At 40.3% G+C, this 12209-nt stretch overlaps 1 protein-coding gene across 1 annotated transcript in view; it reads left to right on the forward strand.

Annotated features, from left to right (window-relative positions):
* The window catches only part of CPXM2 (carboxypeptidase X, M14 family member 2), a 128204-nt gene that overhangs the window by 50746 nt on the left and 65249 nt on the right, over positions 1-12209 (forward strand). The window contains exon 4 of the mRNA XM_059899798.1: positions 7535-7674. Coding sequence (XP_059755781.1) covers positions 7535-7674 — 140 coding nt within the window. The remainder of the gene's footprint in view (positions 1-7534; positions 7675-12209) is intronic.

Consider the following 12209-nt stretch of genomic DNA (forward strand, 5'->3'; position numbering starts at 1 on the left):
TTATGATTTATATCTGTGCATCTCCTTTCCTTTCCTCTTTAAAATTAAAATTTATTTTAATCAGTTTTTTGAGCAAGTAGTTAAATCAAAGCATTAGAGGATTATAACAAACAATAGAATGGTGGTTGCCACGGGCTGAGCAGGAGGGGAAATGGGGAGATGTAGGTTAAAGGGTATAAATTTTCAGTTATAAGAAGAATCAAAGGATCTAACATATAGCATGGTGATTATAGTTAATAATACAGTATTGTATAATATTTGAAAGTTATTGAGAGTTAAATCTTCAGCATTCTCACCGCACACACAAAAAAGTGAGTTAACACTAGAGGTGATGGCTGCATTAATTATCTTGATCTTGGTAATCATTCCATAATGTATATGCATATCAAATCATCACGTTGTACACTTTAAATATATACAATTGTATCTGTCAGTTATTCCTAACAAAGTTGTAAAAGACAAAAACAAAAACAAAACAGTGGTCCCTGTTGAGGCATTCCACATTCCACCCAACCCCCTGACTGCCCCTGAATGCTGTGAATGGGGCAACTACTTTCAACTCTTTTTTTTTTTTTTTTTTTTGAACATCTTTATTGAAGTATAATTGCTTTACAATGGTGTGTTAGTTTCTGCTTTATAACAAATTGAATCAGTTATACATATACATATGTTCCCATATCTCTTCCCTCTTGCATCTCCCTCCCTCCCACCCTCCCCATCCCACCCCTCTAGGTGCTCACAAAGCACCGAGCTGATCTCCCTGTGCTATGCGGCTGCTTCCCACTAGCTATCTATTTTACATTTGGTAGTGTATATATGTCCATGACACTCTCTCACCCTGTCACATCTCACCCCTCCCCCTCCCCATATCCTCAAGTCCATTCTCTAGTAGGTCTGTGTCTTTATTCCCGTCTTGCCACTAGGTTCTTCATGGCCTTTTTTTTTTTTTTTCCCCTTAGATTCCATATATATGTGTTAGCATACTGTATTTGTTTTTCTCTTTCTGACTTACTTCACTGTGTATGACAGACTCTAACTCCATCCACCTCATTACAAATACCTCCATTTCATTTCTTTTTATGGCTGAGTAATATTCCATTGTATATATGTGCCACATCTTCTTTATCCATTCATCTGATGATGGACACTTAGGTTGCTTCCATGTCCTGGCTATTGTAAATAGAGCTGCAATGAACATTTTGGTACATGACTCTTTTTGAACTATGGTTTTCTCAGGGTATATGCCCAGTAGTGGGATTGCTGGGTCGTATGGTAGTTCTATTTTTAGTGTCTTAAGGAACCTCCATACTGTTCTCCATAGTGGCTGTATCAATTTACATTCCCACCAACAGTGCAAGAGGGTTCCCTTTCCTCCACACCCTCTCCAGCATTTATTGTTTCTAGATTTTTTGATGATGGCCATTCTGACCGGTGTGAGATGATATCTCATTGTAGTTTTGATTTGCATTTCTCTAATGATTAATGATGTTGAGCATTCTTTCATGTGTCTGTTGGCAATCTGTATATCTTCTTTGGAGAAATGTCTATTTAGGTCTTCTGCCCATTTTTGGATTGGGTTGTTTGTTTTTTTGTTATTGAGCTGCATGAGCTGCTTGTAAATCTTGGAGATTAATCCTTTGTCAGTTGCTTCATTTGCAAATATTTTCTCCCATTCTGATGGTTGTCTTTTGGTCTTGTTTATGGTTTCCTTTGCTGTGCAAAAGCTTTTAAGTTTCATTAGGTCCCATTTGTTTATTTGTGTTCTTATTTCCATTTCTCTAGGAGCTGGGTCAAAAAGAATCTTGCTGTGATGTATGTCATAGAGTGTTCTACCTATGTTTTCCTCTAAGAGTTTGATAGTGTCTGGCCTTACACTTAGGTCTTTAATCCATTTTGAGTTTATTTTTGTGCATGGTGTCAGGGAGTGTTCTAATTTCATACTTTTACATGTATCTGTCCAATTTTCCCAGCACCACTTATTGAAGAGGCTGTCTTTTCTCCACTGTATATGCTTGCCTCCTTTATCAAAGATAAGGTGACCATATGTGCGTGGGTTTATCTCTGGGCTTTCTATCCTGTTCCATTGATCTATATTTCTGTTTTTGTGCCAGTACCAAACTGTCTTGATTACTGTAGCTTTGTAATATAGTCTGAAGTCAGGGAGCCTGATTCCCCCAGCTCCATTTTTCGTTCTCAAGATTGCTTTGGCTATTCGGGGTCTTTTGTGTTTCCATACAAATTGTGAGATTTTTTGTTCTAGTTCTGTGAAAAATGCCAGTGGTAGTTTGATAGAGATTGCATTGAATCTGTAGATTGCTTTGGGTAGTAGAGTCATTTTCACAATGTTGATTCTTCCAATCCAAGAACATGGTATATCTCTCCATCTATTTGTATCATCTTTAAGTTCTTTCATCAGTGTCTTATAATTTTCTGCATACAGGTCTTTTGTCTCCTTAGGTAGGTTTATTCCTAGATATTTTATTCTTTTTGTTGCAATGGTAAACGGGAGTGTTTTCTTAATTTCACTTTCAGATTCTTCGTCATTAGTGTATAGAAATGCAAGAGATTTCTGTGCATTAATTTTGTATCCTGCTACTTTACCAAATTCATTGATTAGCTCTAGTAGTTTTCTGGTAGCATCTTTAGGACTCTCTATGTATAGTATCATGTCATCTGCAAACAGTGACAGCTTCACTTCTTCTTTTCCGATTTGGATTCCTTTTATTTCTTTGTCTTCTCTGATTGCTGTGGCTAACACTTCCACAACTATGTTGAATAATAGTGGTGAGAGTGGGCAACCTTGTCTTGTTCCTGATCTTAGTGGAAATGGTTTCAGTTTTTCACCATTGAGGACAATGTTGGCTGTGGGTTTGTCATATATGGCCTTTATTATGTTGAGGAAAGTTCCCTCTATGCCTACTTTCTGCAGGGCTTTTATCATAAATAGGTGTTGAATTTTGTCGAAAGCTTTCTCTGCATCTATTGATATGATCATATGGTTTTTCTCCTTCAATTTGTTAATATGGTGTATCACGTTGATTGATTTGCGTATATTGAAGAATCCTTGCATTCCTGGGATAAACCCCACTTGATCATGGTGTATGATCCTTTTAATGTGCTGTTGGATTCTGTTTGCTAGTATTTTGTTGAGGATTTTTGCATCTATGTTCATCAGTGATATTGGCCTGTAGTTTTCTTTCTTTGTGACATCTTTGTCTGGTTTTGGTATCAGGGTGATGGTGGCCTCGTAGAATGAGTTTGGGAGTGTTCCTCCCTCTGCAATATTTTGGAAGAGTTTGAGAAGGATAGGTGTTAGCTCTTCTCTAAATGTTTGATAGAATTCACCTGTGAAGCCATCTGGTCCTGGGCTTTTGTTTGTTGGAAGGTTTTTAATCACAGTTTCAATTTCAGTGCTTGTGATTGGTCTGTTCATATTTTCTATTTCTTCCTGGTTCAGTCTCGGCAGGTTGTGCATTTCTAAGAATCTGTCCATTTCTTCCAGGTTGTCCATTTTATTGGCATAGAGTTGCTTGTAGTAATCTCTCATGATCTTTTGTATTTCTTCAGTGTCAGTTGTTACTTCTCCTTTTTCATTTCTAATTCTATTGACTTGAGTCTTCTCCCTTTTTCTCTTGATGAGTCTGGCTAATGGTTTATCAATTTTGTTTATCTTCTCGAAGAACCAGCTTTTAGTTTCATTGATTTTTGCTATTGTTTCCTTCATTTCTTCCAACTCTTTTAAATTGTTTCTTTGGGCATTTAAATCTTAATTTCTAAATAATATGCGCATATTGATATGTATTGGTTTATATAAATTTGGGACTTTATCTTTTGAATTCTTATTATGGAAGATGAGAATTTCAGCTCATTTTTAAAATCACTCCTTTACCCCTCTTTAATCTTTCCAATAAAATCGTATCTCAGATTTTGGATAAATTTACATTTGAGGTTTTCATTGTTATGACTATAAATATTGCTTAGTATTGAGCCAAGAATTATTGTAGTTTTGAGCCAAGAAATAATTTCTTTTATATAATTTCTTGACAACCTTTTGTTTTCCTGGAACTGCTCATGTTTTCAAAAACATCTCCCCACACCCTGCAATAGTCTGGGTCTGTAAAATACCCTTCAATATAACTTTCTTTAAGGTCAGATCTGTTCAATGATGTTTAGTCTGACTTTTGCTTTTTTATGTTTCTGTAGACATTCTTTCGGGAGCCCTTTGACCTGCTGTATTCTGAATAGGTTGCTTTCTGGGTCTTTTACATCACTAGTATCTCGGGACTTCTTCACCATCATTCTGAGAAGTCCCTCCTATGTCGGAACCCTTGATTTCTGGATCTGATATCTTCCTCTTTTTGGTGTTCTGCCTCATTTTTGTGGAGCACATCCTACAGTAGCAGACATTTTACTGGTATCATTTTTGGCACTCTGGTGTAATTTGGTGACATCTCTGGGGCTGGTACCTCCTCTTTCATTGAATTCTCCCAGATGCTTGCTTTATAAATTTATAATTGATTTTGCAGAGGTGGCTGTCATTTCCCAAAGAGTCAACTTCAGGAAGGGCTCTTCAATCTCCTGAAACCTTATTACGTTTAATTGACTGTCTGGGGTGCTCAAGAAGAACTGAGATTGGCAGCAGAAGCAAAATATCCAGACTGGCAAAAACAGGAACTGTAAATTGAATGTCAGATACCAGTCAGTAGACTTTGGCCGAATGACATGAGGACAGCTGCTCCAAGCTTTCATGATCCTGTAGGGATAAACATCCTGGGCTGTGTGGCAGCTCTTTCTTGTCTGCTTAGCCCATAAGCTGGCGTTCTTAAGCTCTGCATGATTGACGTTTTGGGACGGGCAGCTCTTTGTGACACAGGTGTTGCTGTCCTGTGCATTGTAGAATGTGTAGCAGCACCCCTGGCTTCCGTCTGTTAGTTGCCAGTTGCACACACCTCCCCCAGTTGTGACAGCCAAAAATGACTGCAAACGTTGCCAAATATCCCTTGGAGGGGGGCAACATGGACTCCTATTAAGAACTTTAGACAGTGGGCCTCCTCTTTTTTCAGATTTTATAACTCTATTCTGGATATTTGAGGTTATAGAAAATGTGACACCAATTAACCGGAATAGTATTGCAATTCCCTGGAATTTTGTACAGTGTGAAATAATTCTTAAAACACCCATATTTCCATGATTTACCAAATATTCATTGTTTTAGGTGTACTGATAACTAGCATTTACTGAGTGTTCAATTCTTTTTGAGCCCATGCTACTAACTAAGTGCCAGGCCCTGTTGAAAGCAGTCAGCACCCTGTCACTTGAACAGACGGGGTCAGTGAGGCACAGAAGAGCATTTAGGCAAATTGCCTGAATTAATGCAGTATGAAAGTTGCAGAACTGGGATTCACACCCAGATAGGACTTCAGAGCACAAGCTCTTAATCAACACACTGTGCAGTGGGTGATTTTGAGATGCCAAGACCAAGACACAAGCACCATGAGGGGACTTCAGTCCATCTGCCTGTTCTGAGCTCCAGAAAAGCAGGACTGCCCGTGTTGTCTACCTTTGTATTTCTATTGCCAGGGCCACTACTTGGCATATAGCAAAGACAAGGTGAAGGTTAATTTTAATAAATTAAGCTATTGTAAGCACCAGTCTCATGGGCAGTTTATGAGAAAAGAGGAACCACAACAAAAACGGAGTGTGTATTATGGTTTCTTGAAAGAAGATGAATTGTGATATTGTAGGTCGTTAATAGGTTTCAGGTCTCCTCCATTGCGGGGATAAGTGCCTTAGATGAAGAAAGGGAGCAATTGTGTAATTATAGCCTTCAGGCTGGGATGGTGATCTCCCTGTTGACTGGTAATGTTGGGAGATGAGAGGTTATACTTAAGAGTCGTCATCACTTTAACAAAATGCACTGAAGCACAAGTAGGACCATTAACACACACTTGCAAAATTTAGCTTTTCTTTGATGGCTCTAGAAGGTAGAACCTTGCAGCACCTCTAGGTCCTTATTGCAGACACCCTGTGTACCATCAGACATGGAGGTGCTGGTACACTGAGAGCTTGGGTCTCCGGAGAATGTAGACTAACAGTTTTTAAATTCACCTTCATTTGAGATGGTAGTGCTTTTAGAAGACCATGATATGTTAGTATTCTGACATTCTCTCAAAGCTGTTTCAAGATTGTTTCAGGAATGGACTGGGAGTGCATATGCTGTGTTGGTCCTGATACAAGGCTTATGTTAGCTGGTGCAGTGATGGATGAGCTCCGCTAATGGGACCCTTAGCCAAGCTGTTCCTCTGCTATAGCTGAGCTCTGAGTTTCCCATCAGTGTTGGCCATTACAAGTAAGAATCTGAGCTGAAAAGTACTCAGAGGTAGGGAAGATAGACTGACCTATCATGCTTATCTCTTGACTGTCACTCAGACTTTTTCTCATCTGATTATGCACTTGTGAAATAACCATAGGAAAATGGGATTCATGCAGAAAAGATCTTAGTAAATTAGAAAGGTTCACCTGGCTCACTTGTCTTTTTTTTTTTTTTTTTTTTTTTTAGGTCAGGGCATTGTCTCTTCACATGGTAATAATACAGGGAAAATTCCAGAACAGAAACTTCACGTACCTTGTAAATTCAGATCAAGGGAATCTTTGGTAGTAGTAGTAGCTGACACTCAGACACATCAAATGACTTAAATGCTAATAAATAAATTTTCACTAGATAAACTTAACCTTCAACTCCAAGTTCAAATATCATCTCTGACTTGGGGCTTCCTGTCCGTGGTCTCTGCCAGGCCAAGTTAGCTGTGCTAGGCTGGAGTGCTCCCATAGCAGTTTGCTCCTATTACTGAAATAACACATTCCCTATTGTGTTCTAATTCATCTATTTTCATGTCTTTCTTCCTGCCTGGATCCTGAGATTCTAGGAGGGAATGATTCACCTTTGTACCCCCAGCACCTGGCATGTGTAGGCTGGTATGTAGGAGACGGTCTATGTCTGTTGGACGAATGAATAATAGGAGAACTCATTAAATTTCATCTTTGACACTGGGCAAGAGGAGGACTTACCATATTGAAATATTTCCAGCTTGTTAATAAGCAACTCCTTTTTATGATTTAGAATAAGGAGTTCAGGGCACAATGACTATTTTTTTTTCCAATTCCTCATTCTCTTCTATTCCTCCCACCCCCCTTCCTCGAAATCTCATAAAAAATTTTGTCTTAATTTTCTTCTGTTCTGGGTCTTTTTGAAGAACACCCATCTCTCTTTTTTTTCTTTTTTAATTGATATATAGTTGATTTACAGTGTTGTGTTAGTTTCAGGTGTACAGCAAAGTTATTCAGATACACACACACACACACACACACACACACACACACGTATACATGTATATATGTATATTCTTCTTCAGATTCTTTTCCCTTATAGATTATCACAAGATATTGAGCATAGTCTCCTGTGCTATACAGTAGGTACTTGTTAGTTATCTATTTTATATGTAGTAGTGAAGAGCACCCCTCTGTTTCTTTTCAGGCAGGTATTAATGAAAATGATTTTTACGACGGGGCGTGGTGCGCGGGAAGGAACGACCTCCATCAGTGGATTGAAGTGGATGCCAGACGTCTGACCAAGTTCACTGGTGTCATCACTCAAGGGAGGAACTCGCTCTGGCTGTAAGTGTGGCTGGACCCGTGCTTCCTAGACTCTGTGCCTTGAGTCTAAAGTTCTAGAGTTTAGACAGGGTCAGGGAAGTTGCAGAGAGGTATCTGGGGATAGGCAATAGAAAGGAAGAAAGTTGCAGTGAGGACAGGAGGCTGGCCTTGCTGTAGACCCGCTGGGAAGGTGCATCTGTTGGATCAACACCTTCCCCGATGCCGGAGCAGAGAGAAGGATCCATGGGTTAGGCTGAGGAGACAAAGGTGTTGTCAAACTCAGGCAGGGTAGGCAGGTAGCTGCCATCTTGGATCTGGGGCGAGCTACTGGTGCCCTGACTGGTGGGCTGAACACAGCCTAACGTAGGAACTCTGCACAAGCAGTGAGTGACAGGTAACAGTCTCCACTGTCCTGGGGTAGAAGGGATGACTCTTCCAGATTCTGGGAAGAAAGATGAACTGTAAGCAGGTTCCCAAATAAAGAACCACTGGAGGAAGAGTAGAATTGAAGGAGGAGCCAGTCTGGGGCCTGAGAATGAGCTGGAAGAGCCCATCGTTCAGAATTGAGCTTGGGATCAGGGCTGGGTCAGTAATAGTCCCAAGAGAGGTGGGCTGTAGCCCCTTAAAACTCATCTCATGGTGCATATATACAACGAATATTATTCAGCCTTAAAAAGGAAGGAAATTCTGACACACACTACGACATGGATGAACTTTGAGGACATTATGCTCAGTGCAATAAGCCAGACACAAAAGGACACACACTGTATGATTCCACTTCCATGAGGTTCCTAGAACAGTTAAAGTCATAGAGACAGAAAGGAGGATGAACGGTATCTGCCAGGGTCTGGCGGAGGGGGATAGGGTGTTATTGTTTAATGGGGACGGAGTCTAGTTGGGGACGATGAAAATTTCTGGAGATGGATGGTGGTGATGGTTATACAACAATGTGAATGTACTTGATGCCTCAGAATTGCACACTTCCAAATGATTAATTTTATGTGTATTTTACTACAATAAACAAAAAAATATATATGTAAACAAAACAAAACCTTTCCACTTCAGCCCAGGGATGGTGGTGGAGACAGAGGCAGGACTATATCTGTGGGGTTGTCCTGTGGCTCAAGCTGTGTAGACAGCAAACATGCAGAGACTGGGGGTTAGGCAAGAATTAGGAGGGGCTGCAGGACCTTGGGTGCTTTCTTAATTTAAACAAGAAATTTTCAATTCCTCTAACATCTGTCTACACTGAGAAGCCAAGAGCACAAATGCCTTATATTTAGACATTTAGGAAACAGACTGTGGACCTAGTTAGCTAAAAGCCCTCCCATTCTGCCCCCCCTCCCCCTGCCCTGTCTATACTGCACACTCAGATCCCATGTCTTGGTCCCTTTCAGGTTTTACTGATTACCAGTTGGCAACCATGTAAAGTCTGTCTTTGTTGATTAGATTCATTTTAATGCCTGGAAAGATCAACATTAATAAGTAAACCAGGATAAGAGGAGGGAACCTGGCATCTGTGCTCACATTTAACTGCCTGTCATTGTCACCGTAAAGGGGACTTTCTTACAAAATGACAGTTGTCAGGCAATGACTCATCATCTGTTTTCCTCTGAACCTTTTTTTATTGTAAAGACAATACTGTAACCTCCAACAACATTTAAAAACATTACCCGTGATTCCACTGTCCTTAAGCAAACATAATTTTTCTACAGATTTGTAATCATATTACATATGCAATTGTTATTTTTAATTTAAAAACATATCCATAACATTTTCATGCTGTTACTCAGAGTTCATAATGATCATTTTTAATAGCCTATAATTTACTCAGCCATGCCTCTATCACCGTCTCAATTTTCTGTTATCACATATTTTACAGGAAAACATTTATATACTTTTTTCTTCCTTTGAATTACTTCCTTCAAGTAAATTTCCAGATCGGGGATAATTTGTACATTTTGACAACATTTGGTTATGTATTTGTGCTACTCACATTTTATTCACTTTACTTTTCAGTAGCACTTATGTGTGTGTTCACATATGCTGATTTTTGCTCTGTGGTGTGTGTTTTGCTCTAATCAGCGGCTTATTACCATAACAGTTGTTTTCACTGTGTAGATTCTGAAAGGCAAGAATTTTAGAAGAAACAAAGTTGAATTGCTCAAGGAGAATAGAAACTTGGAAAGAAAGACTGATTTGAGGTCATCCGTAGGGATGAGAGCAGGGATTTTACCTTAATGCTTCATATTAACCTGTCTCATCAGTATCATTAGAGAAGCAGTAGTTGGGTTATTACTGGATTACAAAGAAAGAGCAGGGTAGGAGTACTGCTTACATTCTATTTCAGCTGGAAACACAAGAGGGTTTGGGGTGAATAAGAAATTGCAGTAGAACAATATCTTTCTTTGACTAAGCCCGGGACAGGAACATCTAAGAGGGAGGCAAGGGATAGAATTGCTTTTACGAGTCAGTTTTTTTAATGTATAAATGTATTTCAGGTCAAGGACAATGAAGTGAAATCTGATGAGTTTCAGTTTATCTTACCTCCTGGAATAGGACTCTGTACTAAGGAGTGAGGAGGAAACAGTCAAGGGTACATTTTGGTATCTGAGCCCCTTGCCCCGGAGGCGCTGGAGGTACTGTGACCAGAAAACTTGCCAACAACAGAAATCACCAAATATCAATAGTAAGGAAGACAGTAGCTGTCCTTCTTTCTCTCTCCCAGGGCCTCTATCCCCGTGCTGTTCCCAGTACAGCCATCTACGGTACCGCTTTTAATATTCCTATTTATTGGTTTCCATATTTCTCCCCACTAGTCTGTGAGAACTTGATAGAGGCAATGCCTTGATAGTCTATGTCTCCAGGACCTGGCCCAGTACCAGGCATCTAATAGAGGCTCAATCAGTGATTCTTTAATGAATGAATATTGTAAGGAAGTAGCAAATTGGCAAAGAGTCATTCACACCGAATGGTAATGAGTTAATTAATTATGAGTGTAAATAACTGAGAGCAGGCTTAAATTGTAAGGGGGAGAGGGGAGGGGACGTGCAAAGAGTAGGCTGAGAAGTGATAAGGATTTTTAATTATTTTATTATTTATTTATTATTTATTTTTGGCTGTGTTGGGTCTTCGTTTCTGTGCGAGGGCTTTCTCTAGTTGCGGCGAGCGGGGCCCACTCTTCATCGCAGTGCGCGGGCCTCTCACTATCGCGGCCTCTCTTGTTGCGGAGCACAGGCTCCAGACGCGCAGGCTCAGCAATTGTGGCTCACGGGCCTAGTTGCTCCGCGGCATGTGTGATCTTCCCGGACCAGGGCTCGAACCCGTGTCCCCTGCATTGGCAGGCAGATTCTCAACCACTGCACCACCAGGGAAGCCCGTGATAAGGATTTTTAGAGGTGGAGGCACCTAGAACAATGTGGCTTTGGAATAATGTTGTGTCTGACTCTTGCTGGTTTTGAGATTTCTCTTCTTTGAACCTCAGTATGCTCTTCTCTAAAATGGGTCAACTACTGTCTAACTCGTAAAGATGTGGTGAAAGTTAAATGGAATTACGTTACGATGTTTTAAAATTACCCAGCACGTAATAAGTGCTCAATAAATGGCACTTTCTTCCCTCTGCACCTAGAGGGAACAGTAGTTTTCAAGCTTTATTTTTAGCCACAGACCTTCCTTCATATAAAGTCTTTCCTGGAAACATTTAGGAAATACAGACAGACGAGGCTGCTTCGTGTGAATCTGGTGGTGGGGAGAGCATTGCCTGCCTGGCCCTCCCCTTGACCCCTCACAGGACCACCCCTGGAGGATGCATTATGAAAGTATCACTGTGTAACAAGCATACTAAACAGCTCGAGGGTGCCTCTCTGCAAGTTACAATCCTGCCAGCTACTCCAAGTGAGGATTGCTTCTTCCTGAATCCTGCAGGGTGACAGGCAGATGTAGAATTCAACCCAAGACAAGCGATGGCAGAGTTGGAATTAGAGTTTCATTTTTTCTAGTTAAATGGGCAGAACATACCGTAATCTCAGAGTGCTGCAATTTGTTTGGTGATGTTTTAGAAATGGAAGGGAAATGGGGTGATGGCTCCTGGGGGTTGGCCAAATGGATGTTGCTGTTTCTAAGTAACGTCTATCTGGTTGTTAGAATATAGGAGCACTTTGGAGTTACAGTATATATTTCAGAGCACTCTGAATATATTTCATTTATAAAACTTCTGTGGTTGGTATTTTAAAATGAACATCCATCATCTTATTTGTTCCTGACATCCTCTTTACGTTTTTATGAATTCACCCATCTGTTTATTGAGCCCTCTGAACTAAGCACTCTGTATAAGAAGTGGCCTGCCTGCAGGGAGCTCTCAGTCTGGAAGAATCCAGTATGTTGACAGGCCAACTAGAATCGGCACCGTACACGTCATGGGATGGGGAGAGGAGGTCTGTTATCAGACCTGTGATACAGGTGTGAAAGGTGATACGGCAGGTCGTGACGCTTAGCCATGGTCCGGGACGAGTTCCTAACCAAGTTGATGAAAAACTTTATGATTCTCATTGTAATAA

The sequence above is a fragment of the Balaenoptera ricei genome, chromosome 16 (genome assembly GCF_028023285.1).
Source record: "Balaenoptera ricei isolate mBalRic1 chromosome 16, mBalRic1.hap2, whole genome shotgun sequence".
In the NCBI taxonomy this organism is placed as follows: Eukaryota; Metazoa; Chordata; class Mammalia; order Artiodactyla; family Balaenopteridae; genus Balaenoptera; species Balaenoptera ricei.